General features: G+C 39.2%; 1 protein-coding gene and 1 long non-coding RNA gene across 3 annotated transcripts in view; both read right to left on the bottom strand.

Annotated features, from left to right (window-relative positions):
* Nucleotides 1-10,354, bottom strand: part of irak3 (interleukin-1 receptor-associated kinase 3) — a 22,426-nt gene extending 12,072 nt beyond the window's left edge. For both annotated transcript variants that reach the window (XM_046072648.1, XM_046072649.1), the window contains exons 1-7: nucleotides 10,207-10,354; nucleotides 8,644-8,832; nucleotides 6,056-6,123; nucleotides 5,904-5,952; nucleotides 5,564-5,703; nucleotides 3,845-3,909; nucleotides 3,654-3,765 (exon numbers count right to left, since the gene is read on the bottom strand). In XM_046072648.1, the coding sequence (XP_045928604.1) occupies nucleotides 3,654-3,765; nucleotides 3,845-3,909; nucleotides 5,564-5,703; nucleotides 5,904-5,952; nucleotides 6,056-6,123; nucleotides 8,644-8,832; nucleotides 10,207-10,309 (726 nt within the window). In that variant the 5' untranslated portion in view covers nucleotides 10,310-10,354. The remainder of the gene's footprint in view (nucleotides 1-3,653; nucleotides 3,766-3,844; nucleotides 3,910-5,563; nucleotides 5,704-5,903; nucleotides 5,953-6,055; nucleotides 6,124-8,643; nucleotides 8,833-10,206) is intronic.
* A 382-nt stretch (nucleotides 10,355-10,736) lies between these two features.
* Nucleotides 10,737-14,091, bottom strand: LOC123984996. The gene is made up of 2 exons (XR_006828570.1): nucleotides 13,982-14,091; nucleotides 10,737-11,559 (listed from the first exon to the last, which is right to left on the bottom strand). It is a non-coding gene; the product is annotated as an uncharacterized LOC123984996 (long non-coding RNA).
* Nucleotides 14,092-15,898: the final 1,807 nt, after the last annotated feature.

Below are 15,898 nucleotides of genomic sequence, written 5' to 3'. Positions count from 1 at the left end.
CCACTGTTGCTCTTACTTTCCACATCTTTTCTAGCTCCTCTTTCAGCCCTTGGTATTTCTCAAGCTTCTCGTGTTCCTTCTTCTTGATGTTGCTGTCGCTTGGGATTGCCACATCTATCACTGCGGCCTTCTTCTGCTGTTTGTCGATCAACACGATGTCTGGTTGGTTAGCCATCACCAGTTTGTCAGTCTGGATCTTGAAGTCCCACAGGATCTTAGCTCCGTCATTCTCAACTACCTTAGGAGGTGTCTTCCATTTTGACCTTGGGACTTCCAGCCCATACTCACGGCAGATGTTCCTGTACACTATGACAGCTACCTGGTTATGCCGTTCCACATACGCACTTCCTGCCTGCATCTTACACCCTGCTGTTATGTGCTGTACTGTCTCAGGGGCATCCTTGCACAGTCTGCACCTGGGGTCCTGCCTGGTGTGGTAGACTCCAGCCTCTATTGATCTTGAGTGCCTGTTCTTGTGCCGCCATGATTAGTGCTTCTGTGCTTTCCTTCAGTCCAGTCTTTTCCAGCCACTGGTTGGATTTCTTGATATCAGCCACTTCTTCTATTTGTCTGTGGTACATGCCGTGCAGCGACTTGTCTCTACATGGGATTATATATGTATATATATAAATAAAATAAAATAAAGATATTTCCACCATAAATTGGTGCAGAAAATGTCTTCAGAATGCAGGGAATTGTGTGAAAAAGTGTTTAATGCTCAAAATCTTTTGGGGGAGGACCCCCACACCTCCCCTATTGAATATTTCATCAATAAATATTTTTAGGCCTATTAAAATATATTCTTGTCTTGTGGTCATGCCCACCAATCAATGTCACGTCTCAGTTTTTTTGTCACACTCGTAATCTGACCCCGATTTTTTGTCACAGTCCAGCCCTGTCTTCTGGTGAAAGTGAAAAAGTGAACACTGCGTTTAACAAGCAATTAATGACAACAAATCCCTGCATTATCTCCTAATTAGCCTGAATGAGTCTTATGAGTCTTATTGTCTTCCTGTGATTGGAGAGATGATGAGAACAGAGATGGGAACTGGGACTTAGGACTTCTATACTGGAACTATGTATGTTGATTCTCTTTCTATTTACTTTTTGACCTAACAAACACGGCGTAGTATGCACATGCACACATTTGTGGATTTATTTGTCAAATGATAATATAATTGTTGTACTTAATAGGGTACAATGTGAATGTTACTACCGTAAAACTTAACAGCCCAGGCTTTTATTTGCTAAAATCACTGAATTAACCCTACCTATATTGGGACAGGCCTTTAATTACTCTTGCACAAAAGTGAAATAGGCTACTATGAAACAGTTTGTTTATTTCAAACAGAATATTAATTGTATAAAAATTATCCAATAATATACCCATCATTCATTTGATCTTGCTCCGACAAGACGGCTTATGCGCTTTTATTTTGAAGGCAGCAACGTAACGAAAACAACAACAGGGTGCAGAATGAGAGAAGTTAGCAGACAGAGAGCGATGGACTTCACATGACAGGATTCACTCATTATGGATTTTGTAATATTTTGTGATCACTTGCCCTGGTGTATGTGTAATGTGGCAGGTTATCCAATCAGGAGATGATGACTGGTCATTTTGTCACAAATAAATCCAGGTGTATGTTCACTTCTTTAATTTTCTCTGAGGAAGTTGTTGCTGAAACAATTCCACATCAAATGAAGGACTTGGAGAAAGGGGCAGTATTGTGTCAGCGTTTTTTCTTTTTCTAAATTACTTGCTCAAGTCATTTTTTTCACTAAATACTTTTTCACTAAATACTGTACTCCAACTCAAGTAGTTCTTTTGATGAATAATTTTACTTGTACTTGAGTACTTGTTTTTGAAAACACTCACAGACTGTCTCTCAGACAGATCTGCAACTAAACTTCTCTGACTGAACTCTTGGACATTCCAGCCAAGCAATCTATCCACCATAACATCAAACTACAAATTATCTCCTCAACAATCACTCCAACCAAGGTGGTGAGAAACTTGGATGTCATGATTGATGACCAGCTGTCCTTTTCAGACCATGTTGCTGCTGTCTCTGGAACGTGCCACTACCTCACTCAGTATGCCACCCAGTTTCTGGTAAAGGCCACGAGCTACCACACGCCATCAGAGCAGGGGCGTCCCTCTCCAACTTCAAGAAGCTCGTTTAGACTCATCTCTTCCGAGAACACTTCCTCTTATAACACCTTTAACTCCTAACATCTAACATGCACTTCCTGTGCTCTTCTTCTACTTAGAATTATCTTGTATTGATTGCACTTTTTTGTTAACTGTTACTTCTTTCCCTAGGTATTTACCCCATTGATGCCGTATGCGCTAATAGCTCTTACTAGTACTTATTGCTGCTTTAACTAGAATCTATTGTCATTTGTAGATCTCATCCTTTATTGATGCTTGTATTTTGTTCATCAAATGTAAGTTGCTTTGGATAAAAGTGTAACTGTAAATGTGAAAAGTAACAGTACATTTACTTGTGTACAGTTTTTGGCTACTCCACCCACCTCTACAATCAAGGCCTTCAGTGTATGTTGTGGCTTTGACCAAACAAGAAAACATTTACCAATACTCCCTATGTAAAATGTTGCATTCAGTAAGTACAGTATGTGAGGGGCGGCTGTGGCTCAGGAGGTAGAGCGGGTTGCCCGTTAATCGGAAGGTCTTGCAGGACCAGTGACAGTGAAAAGATGAAACCTTGGGCAACTTACTGAACCCCGAATTGCCCCTGGTGGCTGTTCCACCAGTGTATGAATGTTTGTGAGTGTTAGTTTCTATTTGAGCACTTAGGCACTTAGGTAAAAGTGCTTTGAGTGGTCGAAAAAAGACTAGAAAGGTGCTATACAAATACAGAGCGCTTACATACACACAAACATTCCACTACGGTAAACTTTCAGAAAGGAAAACACCTGTTTAAGCCATCTACATGACTACAACAACTGCAAGCTGTGTGATCACAGGGATTTAACTGACTGAAAGGAAGGGGGTCAAGTAGAGACTTTGTCTTAATCGTATTACAGATTGAATTTTATATCTGTGTCATCATGTTTATTTGATCCTATGTGGTCAAATAAAGACAAACACTGGCTCTCTGCTGCTCTGCTCTGTGACAAAATGTGCTCTGAGCTGAAGGATTTCAACCAAACCACAGCAAACATTGCACTTCACCTGATTTGTATGACTTTACTTAGAGCCATGTGATCATAAAACAGAACAAACTTGTGCATATTTGTGCAAAAATCCAGCTGTTCTCTGGCATTTAGAGGGTTTTTTCTCAGTCTCAATTTGCAGTACGGCCAAATTTGTTCCAGGATATAGAATTTACAGAGTATTAATTGTATAATGTTTTCCTCACCGTGTGAATGGGTTGTCTTTGTTCTTATTTGTAATAAAGCTTTAATTGTTTTGTATTTGTTTTCATAATAATCTTTGGTAAGTTCTGCACAAGCAAACCCAGTGTGAACTTGTTAACCACAAGATCACTTCCTGTTGTTTGATATTGCTAAATGTGTTACCCAGCAACTATTTTGCTCAAGCGTGGTAAAAGAAATAAAAAAATAAGAAAAAAGTCCCAAACAGAAACACACTTCCTAATGCCCTGCAGGATCCATTACAAATCTACCTGATGGTGTAGTCTGTGGAAGAGCGATCCATTGGGGAGGTAAGGATAGACCAGACAGTAGCGGTCCTCACCAGAAAAACAGCACAGGTCTAAGATATTTGGATGCTGGTACCTGTAACACATCACCACAATGAATAACCCATTCATTACATAAACAATGGGGGGTTTTGAGCGTGTGGGTTAACACATACAAATGATGAATTTCCACTTCTTTTCTGAAGATATCCCACAGCTTCTTCCATGATGTCTGATTTATCTGGAGAATGACAGATGGGGAATACATTTCAGTTAGACGCTCTTTGTGGCAATTAACACCCCAACATTAATAACAGGCCCATCGGTGATGTAGAATATAATCTGCTTCTAAATAGGTACAAAAAGATAATAATTCAGTACAGAATATCTTTCTTAGATTTTACTTTTATTTAATGAAAAATTTTATTACAAGCTGGAGCTATTTGCAAGTTTCCAACTGACGAAAAGTTGCTTAACCACATCTCCTGGACTTCAACAGCAAGGTGTTTGCTCAGTGAGGTGTGACTTTGATGAATATGTTCCTCCGTGAGCAAAATGAGGAAGATGTGGTTGAAAATACTTTCAAGTGGACCTTATATTAAGATTCTTCTGTGAAACTGTTGTGGCGAAGAACAAAAATGGACTTTCACGCTGAAAAAGCTAACAAAAGTTCACAGTGACATCAGCCTTCTGGAGAGGATTTAACAGCAGGCAAGCACACAAGGGCTGTGTTCGAAACGGAAGGCAGTAGCCTCGCTACCTCGATACCGTAATAGATAGCTGCCTCAGAAGGCATCACCAGTCTGTGGTGTCCAGCGTCCTCTTCTATGCTGTAGTTTGCTGGGGAGGAAGCAGCAAGAAGAGAGATGCCGGTCGACTGGACAGACTGGTGAGGAGAGCTGGCTCAGAGCTGGACTCTCTAGTGACAGTGGCAGAAAGAAGGACCCTGGACAAACTGCTGTCCATACTGGACAATGCCCACCACCCTCTGCACAACACCTTCATCGGGCAGAGGAGTGTGTTCAGTGGCAGACTGCTGTCCCAGCCCAGCTCCACCAACAGACTTAAAAACTCTTTCGTCCCCCTGGCCGTCAGACTGTACAACAGCTCCTAGTCATAGCAGGGAGGACAATAGACAAAATCTGTACTCTTTACTTCCATCTGCACTCCATTTGCACTGTTTACTGTTTTTGCACTGTTTTACTGTGGCTACTGTGTTATAAGTTATTTTAATTTTAATTCTATTTTAATATAGGTTTAATGTATGTATGTTTCGTATGCTACTGGATACTTGAATTTCCCTCGGGATAAATAAAGTATCTATCTATCTATCTTTCAAGTGAAGGCAGCTCTGTTTACATTAGTTTTGAACAGCCTTCTAGGGCAGCACTTACGGCAACCCATGACGTAAGCCCGCCGTCTCTTTTGGCTGTCAGAAGAGACGCTAGCCTTTAGCATCAGCTAACTAGCTATTTAAAAGCCAAACAGCTAACAGGCGCCTCAGAAATCATACTGAACAAACTTGGTTGGTTACAGTCACGGGCTAATATGATAGTTCACTGTTTAGTTCTCCCTAGATTTTCAGAAATCGAAGCGAGAAAACTACTAAAAACTTTTAAAAACGTGTATTTGTGTACAAATTCGGCGGCCGCATCATGGGTAATAGTCAGCATCAAGTCACCATCGATGCAACCTTCAAAACTGGCTGTTACTGTGGCAGCCTGAAGGCATCTCAGGAGACAGGAAGAGATCGTTCGAGCCGTTTCAAACAGCACTCGATGCCTCGCTGTCCTGGTAGACACCTTCTGAGACAGCAGTTTAGCCCGTTTCGAACACAGCCAACATTACCCAAAATGTCCGACAGTTCCTTTTTGATTGTTAGAATCAACACTCACCTGTTTAAAAACCTTGACTGCAAATGTTCTACTTCCCATCTGTGCTCTGTAGACATCAGAAAAGGGGCCCTCTGCAATTCTCATTTCATCATGAAAATGTCTGGTTCCTTCTACGATGTCCTGGAAATTGATTGAGTTCACTGGAACACAGAGACAGACCAGTGTGAAGCCCCCCTCCCCACTGTTAATTCACATGTACTTAAAAAAAACTATGGCATGTCAAAATTGAACACCAGGCTGAATGGTAGTGGACAGAGGAATTCCACCAAAACAACATGTCATAATAATGATGTATGACAGAAGGAATTAAAGCAAAGCAATAAATGTACAATCTACTTACCGGGACATAATGTTGGACTTGAAGAACTCGCCTCTAGTTGGAAGGACTCCTTATCAGACAAAATACAAACAGGATGGTCATTTTCATCTTTTCACTGTCACTGGTCCTGCAGGTTTCAACACGTTCAGCAACAGAGGAACAAACTATTCTACCTTCACTTGAGCTGCTGACATCTTCCCTGTGGACTCTGCGTGGGGATTGCTGTGGGGCGAAGGGGACTCTGAAATAGAAAGATTGCCCAAATATCATTTCAAAGTTCTATTTCCCCTGATAACTGGATTTGCACGATGACATCAGCCATGCACCACAAAGAGGAACCAAGAAAGGGCCTAATATAAATTAATAGCCCTTGTAGTGTAATTTCCCTCCAACTTTCATTCAGTCCCCCAGGAATTTGCGGACGTGCAGTAAACAAATCTCCACAATAACTTCACTTACCCCTGCTCTTCCTGCGCTAAAAATAGATCAGCTGTATTTCCCCTAAGTCAAACTCTCTTTACCCTATTGCACATAAAACTCTCTCCCAACTGAAACCTTAAAAACCCATTCCTCACTTTAGACCTCAACTTTACTAGACTACAATGGCTATATAGTCTCCCTCAAACTGTATTCATGTAGCTAGTTGTGAGTTCTCTTGGGAGGGACAACATCAACTTCAGCTTGAACAAGAACATCAACTTCTAGGCTAGCCACATTTGACAGATACTATGGTTATCTATGAGCTGTTTAAACAACTGCAGTCTTTTTCCACAGTTGGAACACAATTTCCATGAGATAAACAAGCACTGTCCACTCTTCTTCCTCCTGGTTTTAATCTCTTCACTCTCTTCAGTTTTCACTCTTGTACTTATCTACTCTTACTCTGCAAAGTCCATATCACATTACACTTGCTACATTTGATTTTTGAACAATCCTTGCGTTAGGAGGTAGCCTCTAGTCACCTGTTGCTGCCTTTGCAGATAGGGCAACTCTTCTAGTGGACGTGTACATAGAACAGCTCATCTCTGCTAATCTTACCTAGATTGCTAGCAAGAGCAAGCAACCAGTTGAGTGGCTTGGCCTCAGTCATCCTTCTTGACTGCAAACCAGTTTTCGACCTTCAATCCTCTAAGTAAAGCCTTTCTGGCACTTGGTTTCACTCAGTTTGTGCATGGACCTACTTACTGCAGTGCCTCAGGAACGCCCTTGACTTGATTCTATCAAGTCAGACGGTGGTTTCTGCTCAGGCATCTCTCCTATGATGGCGTCATGGATCACTTTCTTATTCAACTCGGAGTGACACTAGCCTGTCGTTGATGTATTCACAACGTGCCTCAGTGGTCCATCAACTTTAACTGCACTTGGTCCTGGCTCCTTTCACTGCAGCGACAGGCCCTTCTGAAAATTCTACCAGGCACTCAAACACAGCCCTTTCTAGTCTCCTGGATTCAATTTCAACCAAAACAAGATAGTCAATTAGGACTCCACCCTGGCTTACTGTAGAAACACATGCTCTTAACCAGGCCAAATGCAAATGGCATAAATCACAACTGGAAGTTTTCTACTCCTCATGGCACGAGTTGAATTAAAAGTGTGCTCTGTCCTCTGCTAAAGCAGCATATTTTTCCGCTTAACCAGTAACGATAAACTTAATAATAATTTCAAAATTTAAAAACATAATCCCAGATTTATTTTTAATCTAACCCTTAATGGATCAGGATATGATTTATCTTGAAATGTTGTCTAAGCTGGTGTTGGCTTCTAAACCAACTACCTGCCTACTCAACTCCCTACCAGCTAAACGTTTTTGTTGATCATTAGGCCTAAACGATCTCTGGGACCTAAAACGCTAAGTACTGACAATTTATCACTCACAACTAGCAGTATCCCCACTACCTTTGAGACTGCTGTGGTTAAATTTCTACTTAAGAAACCACACCTTGATCCAGGGTTTCTTAATAATTATCAATCGGTCTGTTACCTCCCATTATTTTCAAAAGTGCTAGAAAGAGTTGCGTGTGTCTGTTTGATGGCACCTTTTTCTATGCGTGGACTGAGGATAGAGGGGGTCGTATGCTGAACAGCAATCACTACAATTATGCCAGCTGTCTTGGATTGCCTTATTGAGATAATCCTTCATTATATAATGTTTCTTCATACCAAGGGGCAGCGGGCCAACATCAAAACGCAATTTGCAGCAATGTCTGGTTTTCCAAATGCATTCTTTTTACTTTATTTACCCAGAGTACTTTCACTGATTGCTCATTTTCATAAAAGCATGCATGTTTCCATCTTAAAAAAATGCACGTAAAAGTCAAATCTGCACAAAAGCAACGACCGGTTTTTTGGTGGATGAATTTCTCCACTTGTAGTTAAAAATGAACGAGCAGTTACAGCCTCGTGGTCCTTACATTGAACCCAAGCACTTGTAGGTACAGTGGTCCATCAATGATCAATCAAATGTGCCAAAGACTGGATGATCCATGTTAGGCTGTTTTAAAACTGAAAACTGATGCGGAGGATGAGTAATAACTGGTAATCCCACTGGCAGTCTTCAAAATTTTTAAAGCCACAGTGTTTGTCAAACTTGTAACGAATGTTACAGTGCATTAACATGTAGGAGCAGGCACAGCCTCATAAAAGCTCATTTTAAACAAATTCTGTTCAATCAGAATCTACAATACGGAAATAGTTTAGATGTGCTATGCAGATAAAGCAGTAAATGATGTATAAAATTACGCTTTCATTGCTTGCAACTTACCTTGAGCTTGACCCCGGAAGAGCTGCAGGGCCCTGAGGTGGCCCATGTCCTGCAGAATCTTAACCAGGTCTCGCACTGTTGAATTCTGCTGGGCCCAGGACCACAGCAGCTCCCTAGTGGGGCTCCGACCTGCTGTCTCCATGCGCTCCAACATGCGAACTTCTAACAAGCTGGGGACGACTCGGACAGCTGGAGAGCAGGAAAGATGATGGAAATGAAAAAGTGTCAAATCAAGCTTATAGTGGAAAAACCAGTGTGAAAAGAAAAACACACGTTCACCCGTCCCTTTCCTTCAGCTACATATTACAGCAGCGCAGGGTGTAGATTAACAGGTTTGTGTGGATGACTTGAGGTTGCTTCCACTGTCTCGCTAACTACCATAGAAAGCTATCATTTTATAATAATTTGCAACATAGAGCACTAAATGTAAAAACTTATGAAGCTTAAACTGACAAGTGTAATGGCTTAATGTTTTAATTAGGCTACCTGTATTTCAATATTTGAACTGCAGTTCACAGGAAATATTCAAAGGCAGACACATAAACATCAAAAGGGGCTTCAGCACCTGCCATTTTTCTTCTTCAAGAGAAAGTGCCTGGGATTTTTTAAATAAATGAATATACAGTATATTTATTCCTGTTTGCAACAGATTCCCTGTCAAACAAATACATTAATTGGGAAAAAAATCTAAATAGGCTATGGGCTAATAGGCTAATAGACTATATACATATACAAATCCATTTTGATCAATACATTAATGTATTCAGGCAATTCAGTATTCTGTTGCTTGGCTGTATGAAGCTGAAGGTTATCTTTACTCATTTGGCATCTTGCTTGTGAAACAAAAAGTAAAAGTATTTAAATAACATTTTTTTTAATTATGCCTGCAGCCCAATGCCACAGTTTAGTGTGAAGTATTATGTATTCCAATAACACCAAAAGAACTGAAACGATTTATTGCCTTGTGAAAAATAAACAAATTATTAATGAAATGTCATAAATATATACTTGAAACTAGTAGCATAGAAAACATGCACATTGTGGCATAGTTTGCGTTGCTGTCGCCTGCTCCTGTGATAAACCTAGTGAATAATAAAGAAGACCGTGATCTCTGTGTGAACTGATTATTTTGTAGAAAAGTAAAAATGTTGTTGAGGTAATATATTTGCCTTGTTTTAAAAAAAATGCCCTTTTTTTCATTTGAGCCCCTGCCCACCAAAATGTCTGTGCACGTCCCTGTTCAAAGGTATCTGTTATCGTAGTGGTCGCTGCCTTGTTGTTGTTGTTGTTAAAATATTTAAACATATATATACACACACTACATATATTAAGATATTTATTAAGATAATAACGAGCTTAGCCTAATTGATCTGATAAATATCTAGGTTGTTATCTAGATCTTAAATCTCTACAGGTTTCTAACAGAAAAACGGGTGGATGTTGTGTCAGAGCCAGCTTCCTGTTATTATCACACAGACCCTCTGAAAACAAGCCAGGGGCCAACTGTCTGAAACTCCTTTCACTTCAACAATGCCTAACCAGAAAGACAGCAGAGTTCCTCACCTAGTCCACGCCACCCGAACCTGTCATCCCCACTGTCCATGATTTCACAGAACCTTTGGACGACAGCCGGAGGGACATCGTAGAGTAAAGTGGAGGCGTCCATCTGTGCAGCCGCGCTCACAGGAGGACGCTAGTCCAAATGAAACAATTCACAACACTGTTCACTGTTGCTCAAAAACGGAACCTCCCCCACCCACCCACTCACTATAGCTTACGCCTTAGTCATTATTCAGCGAGTCAAACGGCACAAACACAACATGACGACACCAAGAAAACCCCCAAGTTACATGTTTTCAAAGAACGATCTGCACGCGGGAAACGACCGCGGTGAAGTTAGTTTTAAGTTGGATGTTCGACAGACACTTACTGCAGAGGCGGTGTTCTTACCCACTTTCACCAGGGTTTGTTCAACACCTTCATGCTCACCAGCCAATATTAGTGAAACATTATGGTTTAAAAATATAATAAATTGGTCTCATGTAGCACACTTTTAAAAATAAAAATAATAATAATAAGGACACTCAAAGAAACAATGACCAATAGGCTTTTATTTAGTAGGCTACATTAAAATATACAAATATACATTTATTGTCAGAATATAACAGGTTATGTAATGAAATTGAGCTTTGTAACACCCTTCTACATAGCAAACAAGGCTAACCTAAAGAGGTAGATTTTGAATGTGTCCGGGTCGCTACATTCACCGGTGTGTATGGTTGAGGGGTGGTGATGGTGGAGCATGTCTGTGAGGTAGGCCTACTCAATGCTTTGGGGAACAGGGTGTCAGCGGAGATTCTGGAGTACGGGGATGATGTGGTCAAGGTGCGGGTAGGCGGTGGAGTTTTGGATTTCTAATGTATAATTCATTTATTTTACATATATATTTTAATTTAAAAAATGCAAATTTTGCAATAGCTTCCTTGAAATGTGACCCAGTGACTCCAAATCAAAACCAGCAATTATTACTACACAGGCCACATAGGATACACCTAGGTCTTTGCATGCATGGGCAGCTTCAGACAGGACGTTGGAAGGGACGCCAGCTGTGGCGCTGGACCACAAATTGCCATCAACATCAGGAGTCATGGGGAACACACTTTCCTTTGGGGACTCTATGGTGGGATACTCCCTGAAGATAGCAAGGTGAGTCTGTTCAAAAGATGTCAGAGTGGCTCCTGAACCTGTCCATTGAATGCTCACAGAATTCCGAGGATTTCATTCCATCTCTTTCCCACTGGCTTATGGAATTCAAGAGCAAACTAGAACTGCAAGCAGTTGTAAGCGGGCTCCAAGTCTCCCGACGCAAGCCGAGGGAGAGGGCGCGCGAGTTGGCCCCGACGCAGCTCTGGGGGCCTGTGGAGAATAAATGACCAGTTATAAATGAAAGGGGCTTGCGGTTATGGAGATCTGAAATTAATGTACACTGTAAAAAAAAAAATCTGTAATTTTAAAGTTTTATTCCATTTTATTTCACAGTTGTTTTCCTGTATTTTTGAAATACATGAAAATATCAAACAATTGCAAAAATGTACTGTGAATTTACATGTCTAATGTAAAATAACATCATGAAACAACAACATGAAAAACCTGTAGCTGTGATTAACCATAACATTTCTGTTATTTTAAAGAAAATATTGGGTTTTTTTGACGTAAACAAACTGTTACAATACATTCAGGAATTTCCCGTATTTTCACAAATATTATTTTTAATATTTAAAAGAAAAAACTGTTAACAATAAGTTTAATACTGTAAAAACATTTCTTAAACTTGGTACAACTAGTAACAGTTAACCGTAACAAAAAACATTTGTTCTGTAACTTGACATAGATGTTCTTGTTAATTGACAAATATCTCCTTTAATTATGAATATTTGGAAAATAAAAACATTGAATAATTGTTATTTTAATCAGTATAGTGTCTACAAGTATTGTTAAACTGTCGAAACACAGTTTTGATCATTGAAAACAGCCATAATTACTGTAATTTCACAGCTTTTGACTTTTATTATAATTCTTAGATTACAAGTTAGATTAAGTGTATAATTGCCCCAAAGTGGTAAAATTACAGAAAGGTAATATTTAATTTATTGTTAAATAACAGGTGTTCACACCTTTTAATGGTGTTAAAAAAGAAAACTTCCTGTAAAATTACAGGTTTGAGATGTAAAATTTATTTGAATGCCATTTTACAAATACTTGATTGAAGAGTCTTAGTTATAGGTGTCTTATCAAAACCTTAAGTAAACATATTTAAATCCTGTGTTTTCATAATTAAAAATGACCACATCTTCACATTATTACATTATTTTACATATATCTATTTATCCTATAATAGAGACCAGAAACCCATTTTGGGTAATCTGGTACTAGGGTCATTTATCAGTTTTATTTGATCAGTTTCAGACTTCCTTAAATTTACTTAATTTGAGCAAACTCAGACATTTATTCAATTAGCTGACACTTTTATCTAAAGCAATCGAGGTCGCACGTGGATGGCTCAGTGGGGGACTGAACCCAGGTCTCTCACACCAAAGGCATGTGTCTTATCCATTGTGCCATCACCACCCCACAGACCTTTTAAAGTACCACCACAATACAAATTCCCACATCTGATACTATTTATAGAGCATTTATTCAGTTCCATGCACACAGCAAATAAGTCAGACATTTCAGTGTAAAGAATTGTTCTCCTGAAACAAAAGTAGTTTAGTTTTGACGACATTTTCAGATCTATTCATTAGAAACCTAATTGGGTCAATATAAAGAATATTTTGGATACTGTTAGACACAGCTCCAAGATTAAAGTGCAATCTGAATGTAAAGTAATTAGAAAGTATTTCTTAAAATGCTGGCATTTTGCTTTGATAGGACTGTACAGAGACATGAAAGGCAAAGGAGAGGGGGAAATGGTGGTTTTACATACAGTGAACTTAATGCACAATCCAAAGACTTCTTCCCTGGTTTCAATATGATATTTTATGACTTTCTAAAGCCAGTTTTTGTATCTCGTAAATGTTGTTACGGCTGTATGTGTTTCTCTGCGCTGTGCATCCTTGTTCCTTTTCTGTCCTCTGGTTCTGCCCCAGGAGTGCTACAGCTGATTGCTGAATTAGGTCCACCTGGCCTTGCAAGGCAGTGCACAACTGTGTGCACGGGAGTTGGGGAAGTCCAAAATTTCTAAATTAAGTTGGTATACAAAAAAGATGTAAATATATGCAAGTAGAAAGACAAGTGCAAATGTGAAGTTTTTCTTGGCAGTCCAAATTAATCCATTTGTTTGCAAGTTTTTGGTATGCAAGCCAAAAGTACATTTTCAGATTCGACTGACTGCACAACAACACCTCTGGATGACCTAAAGACACAACTTGGGTTCTTATTTCAATTGGAAAACATAAACAACGGCAAACAAAATCAACAGTATATCTATCCAATGTCTGCAAGACATTAAGTAAGTTTTCCTTAATAATTGGTATGGTGACTAAATTCTGGAAACGTGTTAGTCCATAGCCCTCTCCACAGAATTGGGAAAGAATTCAAGTCTGGTGGCTACATGGCTGCAAAAAATACAGAGCAGATAACCACTCCCCCTCCACCACCAGTTCTTCCATTAAGTGTGAGCAATAAGCAAAAGGCAGATGATGGGCGGGTTCCCAGCCCACTCGGGCTTGGACCCCTAATTACCTTACATAACATAGAGGATAGCCAGGTTGAGACCAATTATAGTTGGACTCTGATTAATTGTGTGCTTATATCCTTCAACGAGGAAATAGTGTACCTTGCCAGACAAGTGTCTGCACTGATTCCCAACAGCACTGTGGTGCATCCGTGCTCCGCCCACCATGAAGGCTGTGTGACAAGCATTTGGCAAACCAACAGCAGACAGAGCATGCTTACTTCCTCAACTGCACAAATATGCAGATGGCAATTGAATTTTTCATCGTGTGTGGTTTTTGATGCAGGTGTTTTGCAAATCTAGCGCATGAAGCTGGACGAAAATGGACACGTAATGGGAGGAGAAAAGCACCAGTGAAAAAACTGCTAATAGTCCTGTTGGAAAATCACCTTTTAAAGTGCCTTTCAGACAGGACCAAGCAGAGTGTGACATCTTGTAAGTTGCCAACCCACAAAACCCACTTCCTCTGTACTGCTGTCGTCAATGTGCTGTAAAAAAATAAATAAATAAATAAATAAACTATATGGGAATCTTCCCATTGTGGAGTGGTTTGTGGTTTTTAATAGCAAGAAGATATAATAGGCATACAAACATCTCATGTTGAGCTGTGGTTTGGTTTTGTCAAACTCTCTATCCTGTTAAAAAAGTACCTGAGAGCAGCAGATTTCATATCCAAAATGTCTACACCATTACAAGGAAGAGAACACAGTGTATTTTAGTCAGTTTTGATATATTGAAAATCAACTAAAAGAAACCAGACATTTTTATTACATTTTCTTTATGTATACATTTGTACAACATCTTGTTCTTAACTTGTAAATAAAGTTTAAGTTGTAATTGCAGTTGCAAAAAAAAAGTATTAGCCAACACAAAAACATTTCCAAAATGTAAATGACAGTAGGATCAATTAAAATGTACACAATGTTGGAATAGTTACGATACTATGCTTATTGAAATATATTATCACATTGCATATCTTGCACATTAAACATTAAAGTTAGTGAAATACACGGGGTATCACGTAACAAGCAACAAAGGCATTAAAGAAAAATATTCCAATTTTTTTTTAATCTTCTAATTTTTTTCTTTTAACTGTTTTAATTGCTTAATTATTCTTCAGACCGCTTCAAAATAATGTTTGATTTCTAATTTGAAATGTTGTATTTGTGGTTTTCTTTTTAGACCATGTGTATTTAGGAATGTAATATACTCCATATAAGATAAAGAGGTTCAAAATATATAGTCTATTACAATCCATATCAATCTTATCATAAAAGAAAATAATGTCTCTTTTTCATAAATGAATAACTGAACCAGTCAACGTCTTAAAGAAATATTCAAAATCTAACCAAAATAATTTGGTACACATATCATATTAAATAAATGACAAATGGTTTCAGTTTCATTATTGCAAAACACTTTTTCATTATCAATCCTGAATCTTAATACAACTGTTAGTTGATACAGATCTAGAAATCTGGACAAGTTTATTAGTGGACCAAATCCATGACAACCCAGAGTTGAGACCAGGAGGCAGAGTCGCAGTTTAACACACTTCTCTGCCCTTCTTTTTCAGCAGTTACCCACCCAAAACCCTACGCAGAGTCGCAGTCTAACACACTTCTCTGCTCCTCCATTTCAGGAGTTACTTAGTGAAAATCCTATAGTGACGGTATCTGCCCCCCGACCATCGAAATTATTTAAAAAGGTAAACAGAAGAGGAGCTGTGCATAAAAACCTCATAAAAATTAAAACCACAAGAGCAATAGTGCAAACGAATAGGAGAGTTAAATGTGGACTCTTAAACATCAGATCTCTCTCTTCTAAAGGTGTACTAGTAAATGAACTAATATCAGATTATGATATTGATTTATTTTGTCTTACTGAAACCTGGCTGGGTGATGGAGAATATGTTAGCCTAAATGAATCCACCCCTCCCAGTCATATTAATACTCACATTCCTCGAGGCACAGGCCGAGGAGGTGGAGTTGCAGCTATCTTCGACTCTAGCCTACTAAT

Source organism: Micropterus dolomieu, linkage group LG16, assembly GCF_021292245.1.
Source record: "Micropterus dolomieu isolate WLL.071019.BEF.003 ecotype Adirondacks linkage group LG16, ASM2129224v1, whole genome shotgun sequence".
NCBI classification, from domain to species: domain Eukaryota; kingdom Metazoa; phylum Chordata; class Actinopteri; order Centrarchiformes; family Centrarchidae; genus Micropterus; species Micropterus dolomieu.
Note: the sequence above shows the minus strand (reverse complement) of the source record. Positions and strands in the feature narration are given on the sequence as shown.